The sequence below is a fragment of the Anoplopoma fimbria genome, chromosome 5, assembly GCF_027596085.1.
Source record: "Anoplopoma fimbria isolate UVic2021 breed Golden Eagle Sablefish chromosome 5, Afim_UVic_2022, whole genome shotgun sequence".
NCBI lineage: Eukaryota > Metazoa > Chordata > Actinopteri > Perciformes > Anoplopomatidae > Anoplopoma > Anoplopoma fimbria.
The window spans coordinates 9,444,416-9,461,300 of NC_072453.1; the positions used below are offsets into that span (position 1 = coordinate 9,444,416).

The following is a 16,885-nucleotide window of genomic DNA, read 5'->3' on the forward strand; positions in this document are numbered from 1 at the left end:
ATCCAGGCTCTGGTCATCTCCCGCCTGGATTACTGCAACTCACTACTTGCTGGAGCCCCGGCGTCGGCCATCGGACCTCTGGAGCTTGTCCAGAAAGCTGCAGCACGTCTGGTGTTCAATCGCCCCAAGTTCTCTCACACAACTTCCCTTCTCCGTTCTCTACACTGGCTCCCTGTAAGAGCTTGCATCCAGTTTAAGACTCTGGTGCTAGCCTACAGGGCAGTGAAAGGAACAGCTCCTTCCTATCTCCAGGCCTTGGTCAAACCCTACACCCCTGCCCGACCACTTCGCTCTGCTGCCTCGGGGCGATTGGTTGCCCCGTCGCTCAGAGGTCCCTGCGGCCGATCCACCCGGTCACAGCTTTTTTCTGTCCTGGCCCCTCAGTGGTGGAATGAACTCCCCACTGACGTCAGGACAGCAGAGTCGCTGCCCATCTTTAGGCGCAGGCTGAAAACTCACCTCTTCAAGAAGTACTACCCGGAGCCTTCCTCGTAGCACTTATTGCACTCGTATTAGTTGCTGCACTTACTGTATTCGTATCAGTTCGCTGCACTTATTGAACTTGTATTTGTTTACTGCACTTATCCTATTCGTAGTAGTTTGTAGCACTTACTATATTCGGATTAGTCTGTTGCAATTATTGTTTTCATAGTAATCTGCCTCTGCACTATACTTTTGCTCTGGCTTATGCTTTGAGATGCTTGTTTAAGAAAGGAGATGCACTTATGACTTCTGGGGCCGGTATTTCAAAATGATCCGACAGGATTAATCCACCTGGATTGGATTAAATCCTGATCAGATCCTAAAAACGGGTATTTCAAAGCAAATCTGATCCTGAAGATTCAGATTCAGATTTGGCAATCCAATCCTGCCTTTGATCCGGATTAAAAGCTGCTGTTGAGTATTTCAAAACTTAAGTGGGAAATCTGGATCAGTTTGATCCTAAAAATCAGGATCACCCTGATCCCACCTCAGAGGTGGATTTGAGGGAGATTACATGTTAAGATTTGAACAGTTGAAGTGTAACTGCTCCCAAAGTTCTTTGTTTAATACAACTAAGCTTCACTGCTGTTTGATCAATGTTTATTTCCTTTTCACGTTCCTTTTTTTTTTCTGCAAACATGCACGCTGTTCACTGCAATGCTTTAACAAATCGGCGTCAGAAGTGCAACACAGAATAAACATTACACTACTGCGTGTAAGTGACATTACAAACTCCAATTAACAAGGAATTATGAAGGAAAAACAATGTGATTTATTAAACAAACAGTGTTAAACTATGCAGTATACATTTCAGTCTTTTAACTGCTTTTCCAGCAACTGAATTCTTAACTTCACTTCTTCTTGTTTAAGAAGTGTTAGTTTGATTTGTTCATTTGTTAGAATTATTTGTTGCTGAGCCCGTTCCGTTTCCACCTTCAGTAGTTCATTGTATGTTTTTATTCACATGCATTCAGCACACACACTTAATTTTCATAGCTGTTGAGTGGAAAACAAGAGAGACTTCTACACCAGATTCAAATTAAAACAAATTGGTATTTATTTTAGGATAACAGGAGTATATCGCCCAGCAGTTATACGTGCACGGGCCTAGCAGTACTGAGAAGTTCAGCAACTAAAAGGCGCTTATACAGAGTGCGCATCATGTTATATAGGTTTTGTGAGTTGAATATGATAGGTCCAAAAATGAGAGAGGCGGCTCTTGGTTTAGACTTTTAGATTTTCTGAGGGCCTTGGTCAATTAGTTGTAAAAAGAGCCTTTGTTATCTGTGGTCAGTTGGTCGTAAAGGCACATTCCTTCTTTAAGTGTCTCTGTTCTATTCCATCGCACGGCCAGGCACTAGAATGCCCTGTCCGGAGTATTTGACCTTCTAACAGAACTTATAATCATTTACCGCAATGTGCACAGTGTGGTGTGATGTGAAAGCATAGACAAAATATACTGTGTTTGAGATTTGTATGTGTGCATTTATACATATGAATGTAATATTTTACATGACATAGCCAAAGCTCAAAAAGTAATGCCATTTGGAGCAAGTCTGTGCAAGTCTCTTCCCACAGACATCTGTAAAGAAAATCTAATATTAAGGTTTTAGGGCTGTCCCCTTTGTTAACAACTGTTTCCTAAAAAGATATGTACAACACATTTTAAAATCTACACACAATGCCTTGCGAGTGAATGCATTCAAATGGACTGTGGACCGCGACATACAGACGCTAGCCTATTTACTAGCTTGTTAGCTCCTTAACACAGGAGTCAATGGAGCAGCGTTAGCTCGCATTAGCGCGAACTCTGCTTAATTAGAGATCGCCGAGCTCTTCTTTCAACTTTGTGCTGATTTACATAATTGGTTAACTCAATATAATGATTGCCTTTCATCTAGTCTGAGGACGCATCAACACTGGCTAAGATTATACTTTAATTCAGAGACAATAGTTGAGCTAGCTTCTCCTTTTTCTGTAAAATGTTGGCTCCATTTCCTGTTTCCTGTCTGTGATCCAGGGGGCGGGACGGATTTGGACATCCCAATCTGCCGGTATCAGGATCACTCTGATCCAATCCAGCAAAGTTTTGAAATACCGGGATAGATCAGGTTGATCCGTGGCTGAGGACAGGGGGATTTGGTTATCCGGATCATTCTGATCTGGATTACAAGTTTTGAAATACCGGCCCCTGGTGACTAGTAGTTCTCTTGAATACCTATGCTGAATACACTTCCTGTAAGTCGCTTTGGATAAAAGCGTCTGCTAAATGACTGTAATGTAATGTAATGTAAAGTACACTTATGAACCTCCCTATGCTCAAACATGGTGTTTGTTATGGACAGTCTATGACTAGCACAGAAGTCCAACAACAAAGCACCACTCGGGTTCAGATCGGGCAGGCCGTTCCTCCCAATCACACCCCTCCAGGTTTCTCCGTCGTTACCCACGTGAGCGTAGAAGTCTCCCAGAAGAACTATGGAGTCCCCAGTCGGCGCCCTTTCCAGAACACCACCCAAGGACTCCAAGAAGGCCGCGTACTCCGAACTGCCGTTTGGCGCATAGGCACAAATGACAGTCAGAGACTTTCCCCCCAAGGCTTCATTACAGGTAATAAATATTTTACTAATGCACTACTTTGTGTTTTAGACCACCTTAGACTTTTTAATATGATGTGCCACTTTCAAATGTTCTTGTTCAAATGTTGTGTGCCATATGAACATTTAGGTTTAATTATGAAACCACATCAAAATTTAAACTGATCTGTAGCTTTATTCCATCCACTTAGGCGCCAATAATCAGGAAAGTGTCATTTCTATATGAGAGCACTATACATGAAGGCTGCCATCCTTTTAAATAATCAACCTATCAACCATCCACCAATCATGTTAATCTGCTATAATTTTTTTGCCATAAATACTGCCAAGAAAGGCAACTGTTACTATCCAATCAGAGGCAGAGTAGGGCTGAAAAAACAAACAAATTATCGTAAATGACAGGTTGCGCAACTGCCAATGCCTGTTTGGCAAGAGGATTAGAGAGCACTTTATAAAAACTCCCTTGCTGCCTCTACCACTGGCTTAGATTAAAATAAGACTTTGCTCAACTTAAGTAACTTTTCTTTTTTACATATTGTTGTATACAAATGTATAAGAGCAATGTTGGAGGAAGAGTTAATCCTCAGAACTGAATATCCAGTGACAGCTTCACTTTAATTGTTGTGTATACAACATTAAGAACCTGAACTACTCCTTTCACTGATTTATCCTAATTTCAACCTCCCTGAACTCAGTGAACAATCAAACATTCTAAATGCTTTCCTTTTATTTTGTTGTAGTCACTTCTTGTGGCTGACATAAAACCCACAAATCCGAAAATGATAAGGAAATAAAAGATTACATCAGAGGCATTTCTGGTACTGGTATCAGAACAACTTTAAATTGTATTTGGTGATTAACACCTCACAAACTAAACAAATAAAACATAAGGAAACAAACAAACAGTGGTGGAAAAACACATCATGATTCGACTGCAACACATTGTCCATTAATATTTTACACAAGTAAAAGTATAAAATATAATAAAAGAAAGTATCTAAATCAAAGGTGGAGTAATCTTTTTTACACAAAAAACTTTTTTTTCCTCTCAAATGAAACTTGAATTCAGAATTTTTTTTTAATCCTGGTTCCATTAAAACACTTGATGGTTTGGCTGCTACATTCTTACTTGATTACAAGTAAGAATGTAATTTACATAATTTACATAATTTAATTTACATTCTTCTACTTGACCAGATATTACTGGTTCTTCTACCATTACATTACATTACATTACATTACAGTCATTTAGCAGACGCTTTTATCCAAAGCGACTTACAGGAAGTGTATTCAACCATGTTCTATTATGTAGTATTGCCTAATACACTCACTTGTTGCAGCTAAACTTCAATTGGAAACTGTAAAACTTAATTTACTGATCTTTTCTCAGCTGACTTGAGAGAACAGTTCTTCCTTCAAACGGTGGTAGCGCCCCCTCTTGGCCATGAGTTCTTGGTGCGTCCCCTCCTCCACGACGACTCCCTTCTCTATGAAGACGATGTGATCCGCCTCCTCCACAGTCTTCAGCTGATGAGCCACCACCAGGACGGTCCGACCGCAGGCCAGAACCTCCCGCAGCACCTGAGACAACGAAACCCAACAGAGAAAAGACAAAGTTAGGGTCTGTTTGACTCTAAATGGAGCATAATTTACTAAATGAACATCATGCTGAATTGAAGAAGACTTGAAACTAGAGATTGAGACCATAAACTCATGTTTACAATGTTTACTGAGGGAATAAATCAAGAGAGAAGTAGAGTCATTTTCTCATAGACTTCTATACAACCAGAGGAGTCGCCCCCTGATGGACAGTAGAGAGAATGCAGCTTTAAGACACACACACTCCAATCCTACTCAATCATCTAGCTAAAAAAAACTGTTTACTATTTTGTATTACTATTATATAATATTTTGTTTCTTAATTTAAGTGACAATGGACGATCACTGACTATAGTATTCTTTAAAGATGAATTCATAAAAAAGAAATCACCTTATTAAGACAATAAGACTCTGAACTCTTAAGGACAAGCTTGCTATTGTGAATTAATCTTTCAAGGGCCAGTACAATCATACAAGACTTAAAGTAATCTCCAGTTAATACAATAAATTAGATATTTTATGATTATCTCTTTTTCCTGATGTCATTTGAGAATAGAAAAGCAAATGTTGTCAATGCGGGAGGAGTAAGACGGTGGGTGAGTTTGTTTATTAAGCAGGAGTTTGTAAGGTACAAAACATTATGAAAGGTCAAAAGGTTGTAATTATTTGACAGAGATCAACCCCTCGTAGCCTTTTGGTCCAATATTTGGAAAGTTATTTTGTGTGAACTGTGCATGGGATCAAGTGTTAATACAATGAGCCAGAGAGTGAGAATTATTGAGGAGCAGCCTCATCATTTATCGTCATTATGCAACACAGGGATGCACGACGAAATGCAGTTGTTGCCCATTTGCCACACGAGAAAAACAGAAATGCATTCCTGTAGTGCACTTTTTGAATTTGCCTCATAAGGAATGTAAAGCGCAGCAACAAAACAAGTTCTCTGGGAAGACAATATGGCCGACATCCTAATGTAAAAAATTAGACATCAGTCCGAATTTTCCATCAACTTTGACTGTGTGTGAGCATCAAGCATCATGATGTAAACACAGAGTCCACCTCCTCTCTTCCCACCAGAGTCCTGCACTCAGACCTGTCCGTCCGTCAAGTGCGGCTTTATTTATTTTATTTTCATCCATCTTGTTTTTCTGCTACTGGTTATCAAACAGCCAGGAGCATGCTGGGTAGTGGAGTAGCCTTAGGTCCTAGCTACACCATGAAAAGTGAAGGTCTGTGACGCTTCTCTGTTCGTCTTTTCTCTCCATTCCTCTAAAGATACACAATCTATAAGCTTGTTCTGTATATTAATGATAAAAACAAAAACACACACACACACACACACACACACACACACACACACACACACACACAAACATTATCAAGAGCGCTATCACTGCCTGTGTGTCAGTCAAAAACTAAGATTATATTACAAGACGGATGTAATCATTCAAAAATTAAAAACAAAAATGTATGAAGACTTTTATTATTACTAACAAGAGCTGACCGTGATAAAGTGTATTGGATTAGAATCATAGACTCCACCTTTATATATATTTTCAGCCTCTGTCTTATTATAATAAAAATATTGAAGTGACAGGTTGTAATAGATTTGGATGGAATTTTAACAACCCTGTCCGTCAAAATGAACGACTAAACTAAATATACAGGTGGCTGAAGGCCTAGCCTGTATGCTTCGGTATACACAAGTTTCAGCTGTTTAAACGTCTTCAACACCTCAAAATGAACTTACTGTGAGGCTGTAGGCTTCTTTAAACATAGACTGTTTACATTGACTTTTTCACAAGAGTCAAACGCCTTCCCATTATCCCCTAGGCTGTGGATCATAAGGGGAATTGTTGACAACCACTTGTGGTAGATAAGATAAGATAATCCTTTATTAGTCCTGCATCGGGGAAATTTGCAGATCATTTGTACATAAGGAGAAACAAACATGGGCGGTGTACGGATGCTTTGAAAATATTCCACAAGAAGTGACGGATCTCCGATTCTTTGGTGGCGCTGCATTCTCATCAAAAATGCCTGTTACTGAAAAGATCAAGTGATCAGGGCTAGAATGACTTTTCCTAGGAACTTTAAGATATAACACCAAAATTTGACACCATTTTCCTCAAATTCAGTCGGTGCCATTTTCTGATACCCCGCCATATACAGCACCGTACTACACTAAATAGTACTAAATCAGATCAGGTGACTTAAGGTTCTTTAGGTTGAATTTTGTATCATGTCACAGTAGGAAAACCACAGGTATAAATACTAATATTAATTCTGGCTGGATTCCAAATAGCTGCTTGAGTTTCAGGGTCCTGGTATTGCACATGCTGGCTCACTGTCACACTTTCAATGATTACAGGGACTGTTACTTACAGCATGCTGCATTTCAACATCCAGTTTGCTGGTGGCCTCATCCAGTATGATGACCTGCGGCTCTCGAACCAGAGCTCTAATGATGGCGATGCACTGCTTCTGTCCATCTGAAAGCGAGCCGCCACATTCGCCTACATCTGTGAAGACGAAACACCGGAAATAAAGATTATTCAGATAATAAAAACCCAAATCTCCATCAGAATTATTCTGTTAATCATTACTGAATTATCACCAGCCGGACGCCTCTATAAACTATTAACCAAGACTCCTCCCATCACATCACAACTGCCACGACCATTGTCTGTTAAAAAGTTCAAATGTAACTACATCCAGTCATAAGACAGTTACAGTTCCCATTACACCAGTGTTTCCCAAACTTTTAATCTAACCACTTTTTAAAAAAATGCAAAATCATTGCAACCAAACTCACACCAGGCTTTATCCATAATTCATAACGAGCGAATTTGTGTGGAAAAGAACCTTCCTGAACCATTTTTTCTTACATTTCCACAACACCATATATCATCTTGAACAGATAAACCAGTCATTTAAAAGAGATGTACATTTGATTAATCACAACTTTTTTTGTGCACATTATTGAAAACATATACACGTGTTAAATACTTTGTAAATGAGACCAAATAAATGTGTTTATGAGACGGTAACAGTTCTCATTCTTTTCATTTCCTCCCATCATGTTAAGCAACAGAATGTACTCGTTAGCGTTTCATATTAGAAACAATGTTATAAGTAGAACAATACGAACATTCAGGCTCCCTAATGTGCCTCAAAGGTGAACTGCAGATATACATTTTAAATAAAAGACTCCGGAAGAAATTCTGCAAATATATTTGAAACCCTAATGTAATCTCCTGCGACTCACCGGTGGGTCCCGACCCATTGTTTGGGAATGAGCGCATTACACAGATAAGTTTTTAGCTTCACAATCTGCAAAAAGATTTTCTTGTTACTTTATGTCATCATTTCTATTGTACATTTAAAGACTTGTGTATATTTAGAGTTGATTACAGCAGCTGTTTAAGTTTAAGTTTAACCTACAATGTTGATTCAAGATAAGCTTTATTTTCATTTTACATTACTTCAATTAAAAGCCTGTGCCCTGCCTCTCTGCCCTCATACTATGGTACAAATACATACATAAGAAAAGGAATACTACGCCTGCATCAAACGGACTATAAAAACAACACAAAGGCAACTTAAATGGACAATAAAACAACGTCATTAGACAGTTAACTTCAACCAAAATAGGATAAGATTATAAAACAAAAGTATACTGTATTTGCAGCATTCAGAAGTGATGGGTTTTAATTAGTCTTGTATTGTATTAAATGTGCTCTATGTCTATATCTACAGTATAACTATATATTATATATCTATACATCCATCTCAACTTCTGTACCTGTGTCGTATTCATTCTCCATTTCAGAGATGAAGTCTTCTGCGTTGGCCTTCTTTGCAGCTTCCTTCACCTGCTCGATGCTGCAGTCCTTCAGGCCGTACGCGATGTTGTATCTCAGTGAACCAGAAAACAGCACAGGATTCTGGGATACCAGGGCCATCTAAATCGAGAAGTTGAAACAAGACACTTGTATTGGTGCAGTGCTCGTTGAAAGAATTGGAATTTATGGAGTACATATGATAAAAATATATTTATTGTTTGTTTGATTAGAAAGTGCAAAAAAACAACAACACGTATTTATCCACCGTTGAATAATAGGTAAACATCGCCCCATTGCTTTTTCTTATCTATTTGGGCTACTATCTGTTTGACATTGTTTTTCATCATAAGCACAAACCAAAGCATGCTTGCTTTATACTTTGTATGAGATCGGCTCCAGCACCCTGCGACCCTTAACTGGATAAGCAGGTTACGGAAAATGGAATGGAATGGAATGGATCAGCTTGTCACTGCTCAATCTGACAGCTGTGACGCAGTCAGAAGGATGATCTTTCTGAGATAAGTTGTGTGGCGATAGAAGCACACCGAGGGGCGTTTCGGTCTTTGTTATGAAGCTGTCTGCCAGAAATATAAAGCTCAGCATTAAAAGATACTGCCAAAACAAGCTTCTCCTCATTTTTTTCTACAGTGATGTCACCAGCACTTTTCTGACAAATTCAGAGATTCTAAAATAGAACAATTGGAAAAATGCTGCTGGGGCTCAGAAAAAGGACACTATGTGGACACAGACCCTTAAGCCTACTTCCACTGAGCCACCTTTACCTTCTGATGGAAGTACTCGTGTTTGTAACGGTGCAGCGGTTCTCCGTCCAGCAGGATCTGTCCCTCTTGCGGCTCGTACAGCCTCTTCAGGAGGCTGACACAGGAAGTCTTCCCACTGCCGGAGGGACCCACCAGGGCCGTCATCTTCCCTGGCTGAAGCTCCATAGAAACAGACTGTACACAACATATTAATGATGATCTGGATTATTGTTTAATCTGTTCTAGACATATTAATGCTATCTAAAACTAAACTGTAACTCTCAGTCTGTGAATCAGTTACCTTCAGAGCTACTTTGTCTTCTGCTGAGGGATACGTGAAGGTGACGTTTTGGAAAACGATTCTTCCCTCCAGCTTCTTAGGGGCTAAATCTCCCGCTTTCTTACACTTTGATGTTCTGTCAAGATAACTGAACACTTTGGAGATGATTCCAACGGTCGACATTGTCTCTCCATAGCAATACATAATCTCCTGTGACAAACACAAATCATCTTCATTAACAGCAGGCATTGTGTACTTAAATATGTGAAATACTTGTAACTCAGCTCACCCTTAAATTGTTCGACATGGGCTTCTGGTACAAGAGGAAGGAGACGAGACTACCGACGCTGAGTTGACCCGACAAGATGAGAGTGTGGGCCTTTACCAGCATGAGGATCTTTATCCCCAGACTCACCAGCTGCAGGAACACAGAGAGGAATCACTCACATTGTAGTTTAACTTTAAAAAATGTATTTCATTTTTAGAGCAGCACATACAGTTCGTACGGAAGACCAAATGTGCCAGGAAAGAAGAAGCGATGATGATGACATGTTAGAGATAACTATAAAAATACTCGAAAATGATCAGCCACTATGTCACAATTTTGACTTTCTCAGTCAGAATTAATTAGATAAAAAGTAATCGTAATTTTTACCTAATAAGTTAAAGCCTTGACTTGTTATCCCATAACTTCAAATGATTTACTCATAATTTTTATTTAATGAGTTAAAGAATTATTGTGATTATAGAAAAACTTTGACTTTGTACTTCATATGTTTAACATGCAAAGTCAAATGTTTGCAACCATTTCATAATTCTGATTTTAGCTGATTGAAATGATGACTTATTGTTAATAATTTGTATTATATCATGAACTTTAACCTTCTAATAATTAATATATATTAATTAAATATATTTATGACTAGGAAAGTTTAAATAATAATAATTACTATCTCATATTCTGACTTAAAAAATAAATTGTAGACTTTAAAAAGTCTAGATTTTGACTCACTATCTATTAATATTATTTACTGACCATGTATATTTATTTATTTCATCCCTAACTTTACTTTGCATATATTTTTCTGGTGGAATGCACCTACAGTACATACATGATGAATTAAAAGCTCAACATGCTGCTTCCTAAATAATCAAACTCTTATGATCCTTGGATGCACATCGCTGTCCTCTTACCCTCCGTAATAAGCAGAAGATGGAGCTGTAGATTCCCAAACGTGTCTTCACGGAGCACATGCGGTCCAGAGCCTCGTTGTACCTCCTCAGTTCATCCTTCTCCGCCTGGAAGCTGCGGACCGTGCGAATCCCGCTGATCGTCTGGTGAGCCAGCTCTTTGTTCTGAGCGTGGCATTCCTGGATCTGATCCTTCAGATCCTGTTTGACAAAGACAGGAGATCACACATGAGCAGACTGATGCTGCAATGGAGACATCATCACAGCATCATCACAGCTTTGATGTCACATTTTGCACTACATTTCTATAGATCTCATACTCTACTGCATTTAAAAGGTCGTATTAGTTTTCATGCTTTAAAAGAAACAAAATCATTCAACAACTGAGGTCCCGTTTGATCCTTAAAAGGAAAATGTGCCACCTTTTATTTCAGAGTCCAATTAGTGTTGATGTTAAATGTAGTCGGTTGAAGCAATACATTCCTCAGAGTTTGCTATATTGACCAAGAAAGCTGAGTTCACAACTGCAAAATCAGCTGTGCTTCCTCCATCCAGAACTGTGTGTGACAGTAACAATTGCTGGAAGCAGGGAAGAACTACAGGCTGGTATTTTACCTTGGCCTCTGGGAAACGAGGGGTTGCGTATGCTCTAGATGCAGCTTACAAACAGAACTTCCTAAACCTGCTGTGATTTTCATTTTTTTGTTTTTGTTCTCTTTGCTGGAATTGCAAACCAGTTCCGTTCCCTTCAGCAGATTGTCAAACTGCACAAACACAATTATCAAAATAAGTATTTATTTCTAGAATAAAAGGTGTATCTTTAACACCAAAAGCTAAACAGACCACTCTCAGGAATGGTCACTGACCAAATCAGTATTTTTTTTGCATTGGAGCTCCACCTACTGGTGACTGAAAGCACTATTTATTATTAATGTTTAATTTTAACAGCAAAATAATATAAATACAATATATATAAATATATTTATGAACCTGTGATAATGCTCAGGTCAATGAACTATTAACCATTATCACCTTAGCAGTGATTCACAGTTTGATACTTGCTTACTAGAGGCGACTACAAAAGCCAGAGAAACAAACAGCAGACCGACCAAATTACTGATGACATCCTGAACACTGATGTTCAGATAAACTAACCCTTAGATAAAATGAACTGCAAAGTCAGCAACTAAAAATCTTTCATAAAAATGATTAAAAATGTAACAATGTGACAATTGGGATAAATATGCAAAATAACCAAAATAGCAACCAAACAACCAAAACACGTGATGACAGCCCTATACAAACCCTGTTTTCTTCTGTTGTATAATTAAAGTAGACCAGGGTCAACCTCATCACACCTACCTTGGACAAGTTGATGTATCTATTCTGCAGGAGGGCCAAGAGTGGCATCTCTATGCAGGTGAGCACAGTGAGCTCACCGGACAGGCCTAACATCAACTTGAGCATGAGGCAGCTCTTGACGGTGCTGCGAACCAGCGCGTTGGCATTCAGCGCAACTGTGCGGCCCATCCTGTCCACATCGGAGTGCAGGCGGGAGGACAGACGGCCTGAGGGGAGAAACGGACAAAAGGCCACGTTGAAGAGCATTCTCTGCAGAGTTTCAATATTTGTTATAGATTACAAGGATATTTATTGTCGTTGTACAGAAGGGTTGTGCAGTCAAATGCAGTTTGTAGTCCCTTTTTACAACATAAGACAAACACAGAAAAACAAAACAAAAAAGAAACTATATTATATGTGCAGGTAAAGTAAGGAGTCTAGAAACCAGAGTAAGAAGCTGCTCTGGTACGGAGGCTGATATTTCTGCATCTCTTTCCAGACAGGGTGAACAGTTTGTCGCTGGTTTGGTTTTGTCTTTTAGTATCCTTTGAGCTCTTTGCAGGCACCTCTTGTCACCAATATAGCTGATTCTTAGTAGATGGGTGCCAATAAAGGTATAGCCTACAAATATTTGATTCCAAATTTGTGGCAACAGTTTGTGTTGGTCCCTTTCCTGTTTCAACATGACATTGGCCCATTCCCGCTAAGTGAACGATTTAGGGCGATGTTTAATAATGACAATTTATATTTTAAATCTAACTTAGGTAATCAAGTTACGGAACCGTCAACGCTTCCCGAGCTCCTGTATGTAACAATAAACAAGAGATTCCTCTTCAGACACAAGAAAAATATAAAATAAAAGTGAGGAGTTTTTGTATGTACCATGTTTTGGTGTTGTCAAGGCGACATGATAAACGTAACCAGCTACCCAATACCATTAAGTAAGAACTCCAACTTTCAGTGGTGTTCCATTTTGCTTTTTCTAGTAGGAGATCAGCAAAAACAGACATGTTGTGTGTTTACTACAGAATGTTGTTCTCACCAGGGTTGTTCTCCTCAAAGAAGTGCACTTCCTGCTGCAGCAGGCGGTTAAACAGCAGACCCTTCAGTCTCTTGTTCAGTCTGGCCAGCGTGCACATAAATATTCCTCCTCTTAAGCCAGAGAACAGTGAGCTGATAAGTAGAGACAATAAAAAAATATTATTTCTCAAATCAGTGAAACAAATCACATTTTTCCAATCAGACAGGTGATTAGTAATGATTTTGTTTTCGTCAGCAAAACACGTAAGACACAAATAAACACAAACAGTTTAATTTCAATACCTTCCAAGAGAGACAAGTGCCAGCTGTCCAATTGGATAAAAGAAGCTGGTGTGAAGTACTTGACCTCTGAGCATATCGATGACATTCCCCTGATACAATGGGATATATGCATCACCTGTCAGGAAAGATGAATGACAGCGATTAGGTAAATAGGAAGTGATAAATACCATGTTTCTGTGGTGTAAGTCTTAATTTCAATAATAACCTTAGATTTAAACGGACTGAAGCAATCTTTGAATTTTAAACAGATATGAATACAAATGCACTTTTTAAACGTCTTTGAGTAACACTTGCTAAAAACCACAGTGTCCACCTGTTTGAGGAAATTACTTTTCATTTTCTAAAAGTATCGCTCTATATTTGTGATATGTGTAGGTGAACAATAATGTGTCTTGTAGAGAGTCAATATTTCACTTACAGATTACACCTAAAATGAGGAAACCGAAAGCTGCAATCAGGTAAAAGGTATCCGGTTTGTAGTATTTCACCAATCTGACAAGCAGCCGCCTGGCATCCAGTTTAATGTTATCCTTTGTCAGTTTTGAATCACCACAGAGGCACTTTTCCCAAACCACGCAGGCCAGCAATGCCGACATGGAAAGCAGGAGCAGCATGCCGAGGTCAGGAGTCAGCCCGGTGTAAGGCTCCGATGGAGGCGCCATGAGGAAACGTCCGGTTTCAAACACAGGAGACAGAAGGCAGAGGAGCGCCACCAGCCTTCGGAGAACACCCTCCGGCTGTCCATCAGTCAGTTTAGAGGTGAAAACATGGAGGCTCGCCCACTTCACGGCCCCGAAGGCCCAAACACCTGGCAGCCCGCCGCAACTGGAGCACTGCAGCTGCACGAGTCCGGCCCAAAGTCCCAAACACAGCACCGTGTCGAAAAGAAGGATGAATAATCCACGAGCTACCAATTCCCCCATTTTCCTTTAGTGGACGATGAGACTGCAAGAGGTTGAATCTGACAAAGGAACAACAAATGTTTCTGTTAGTTTACTGTGGTGGGACGTAGAGAAGTAAATTTAATCAATTATTATACTAAAGTACAATTTTAAGGTTCATGTCCATTTTATGCTTTTAAAAAAAAAGTAGCAATACAATAATGATATGCATTATGTGAGAAGTTATGTTCTTAATTGTTTCACAACTGCAATGGTACATTTGGTGTCTTATAAATCCATGTAGGCCATGATACAATAAATAAAATTGCTAACTAAATATAAACAATCCATTACTAGTAAAGTACTGTAAAAGTCCTGCATACATAATTGTACTTAAGTAGAAGAACAGAAGTATTAGGGCACAAAATATACCTAAGTATGAAAAGTAAAAGTACTCTGCTACGGGAGTTTCTGGAGTCAGATTGTTAGATTACGTTACTGGATTATCATTATCATATTCTTTATTTTATTCAATATATAACAAAATACACCATATTTCTATAAACTGATGCTCTGTTTGTCAAATGTTGATCTTAAAAGCTGTAGTGGAGTTAAAAAGATTACAATCTATCCTTCTGAAATGTAATGTAGTAGAAAAATAAAGCAATACATTCAGGTAAAGTATATAGATCAAAGTTGTATTGAACTAATTGAGTACATGGATATAAGTGCAAACCACAACACACACATTACTTTTCAGAAATTGTAATGGAGTAGAAGTTTTACTCCACTACATTTCAGAGGAAAATATTCTACTTAAGTACAGTTTAGTAAATGCACATAGTTACTTTAAACCACCAGTAGACTGTACCAGACTACTAACAGAAAAGTGATGTTTTTCTGTGGTTGGCACCCATATCAATGCACTCAAACACTGTTAGTTAAGCCCAACTTTTAACTATATACTTCACTTAAACGTTTCTTCTATAAAACAGAACAGTGTATTACATGTATATATAAGTAGTACTTCATTAACAGTGCCTGAGGGGAATGATTTAACAGTGACACAACACAAACAGTAGATTCCCCTCTTCTCTGCTGGTAGTCTGGTGTGGACATGTGACGTGGCTAGCTGGTGTTATCCACTAGCTTGAATAGCACGTTTTAATAACAACACATGGCTCCATTCATTGCTGCTCTTTAGCACTTAGCTTAGCACTAGTTTAACAAACCTGTCACGCGTTAATGTATCCACGTGGTTGATGCTATCGAGGCTACGGATTGTTTTCCCCCCGAAGCTAACAAGCTAACAGACTAACAGCATTCAGGCTGGTTTACTTTCACTTTCACTATCGGGTGACGCCTGGTTACACACATACCCATAATGTACACAACAAAGAATACTAATAAGACGGAGAAAAAAATCAATTTATAATTATATATGCATATATATATATATATATATATATAATACAATATATATATGCATATATATATATATATATATATATATATATATATATATATATATATGCATATATATATATATACATGCATATATATATATATATATTTATAATATATATATGCATATATATATATATATATATATATATATATATATGCATATATATATATATATATTGATATATATATATATATTTATATATATATATATATATATATATATATATATATATATATATAATTATATATATATATTAATTGCATGGGCTGCACGGTGGTGTAGTGGTTAGCACTGTTGCCTAACAGCAAGAGGGGCCCGGGTTCATTTCCCGGGATAGACGGCCTTCTGTGTGGAGTTTGCATGTTCTTTCTCCCCGTGTCAGCGTGGGTTCTCTCCGGGTTCTCCGGCTTCCTCCCACAGTCCAAAGACATGCAGCTTAGGTTAATTGAAGATTCTAAATTGCCCGTATGTGTGGATGTGGGCGTGAATGGTTGTCTGTCTTTACATGTCTGGCCTGTGACAGACTGGCAACCTGTCCAGGGTGAACCCTGCCTTTGCCCATTGACAGCACCCCTGTGACCCTTAACTGGATCAGCAGGTCACGGAAAATGCACACACAGATAATAAATTAAAAATTAAGTAAAATAGAATAAAATAAATAAATGTATATAATATGCATATATATATATACATACACACACAGATAATAAAATAAATAAACTGAAAATAAAATAAATTAATAAATACAAAAAATAAAATAAACAAACTTTTAATACTTTTACTTTGATACTTAAAATGTATTTTGATACTAATACTTGTGTACTTTTACTTATGAAGTTTAAATGCAGGCCTTTTATTTGCAACATAGTATTTCTACCCTGTAGTATTACTACTTTATCAAGTAAAAGATCAGTATACTTCCGTAACAAGTGTATTTCAGAGTAGTATGCTGTATATTATTGGGTTGTAGGTATTGATGCATTAATGAGTTCATCCTTTAATATTGCAGCTTCTAAATGTGGAGCTAACTGTGATGTTAAATTAATATATGGATTCAAACTTAAAAAACACACAACAAAGATAAGGTTGATTTTCAAACATTTATTTTTACCCTGA

The 16,885-nt window shown here is 38.2% G+C and overlaps 1 protein-coding gene across 1 annotated transcript; it reads right to left on the reverse strand.

The window, feature by feature from the left end:
- Window positions 1–1,516: 1,516 nt before the first annotated feature.
- tap2t (transporter associated with antigen processing, subunit type t, teleost specific) lies at window positions 1,517–15,625 on the reverse strand. The gene is made up of 12 exons (XM_054599038.1): window positions 15,534–15,625; window positions 13,839–14,381; window positions 13,421–13,535; window positions 13,140–13,270; window positions 12,119–12,324; window positions 10,760–10,957; window positions 9,855–9,983; window positions 9,587–9,775; window positions 9,307–9,480; window positions 8,485–8,644; window positions 7,065–7,201; window positions 1,517–4,661 (listed from the first exon to the last, which is right to left on the reverse strand). Exons 2-12 carry the CDS (start codon window positions 14,341–14,343, stop codon window positions 4,467–4,469), a joined length of 2,139 nt encoding a protein of 712 aa, XP_054455013.1. The 5' UTR covers window positions 14,344–14,381; window positions 15,534–15,625; the 3' UTR covers window positions 1,517–4,466.
- Between the last annotated feature and the right edge of the window lie 1,260 nt (window positions 15,626–16,885).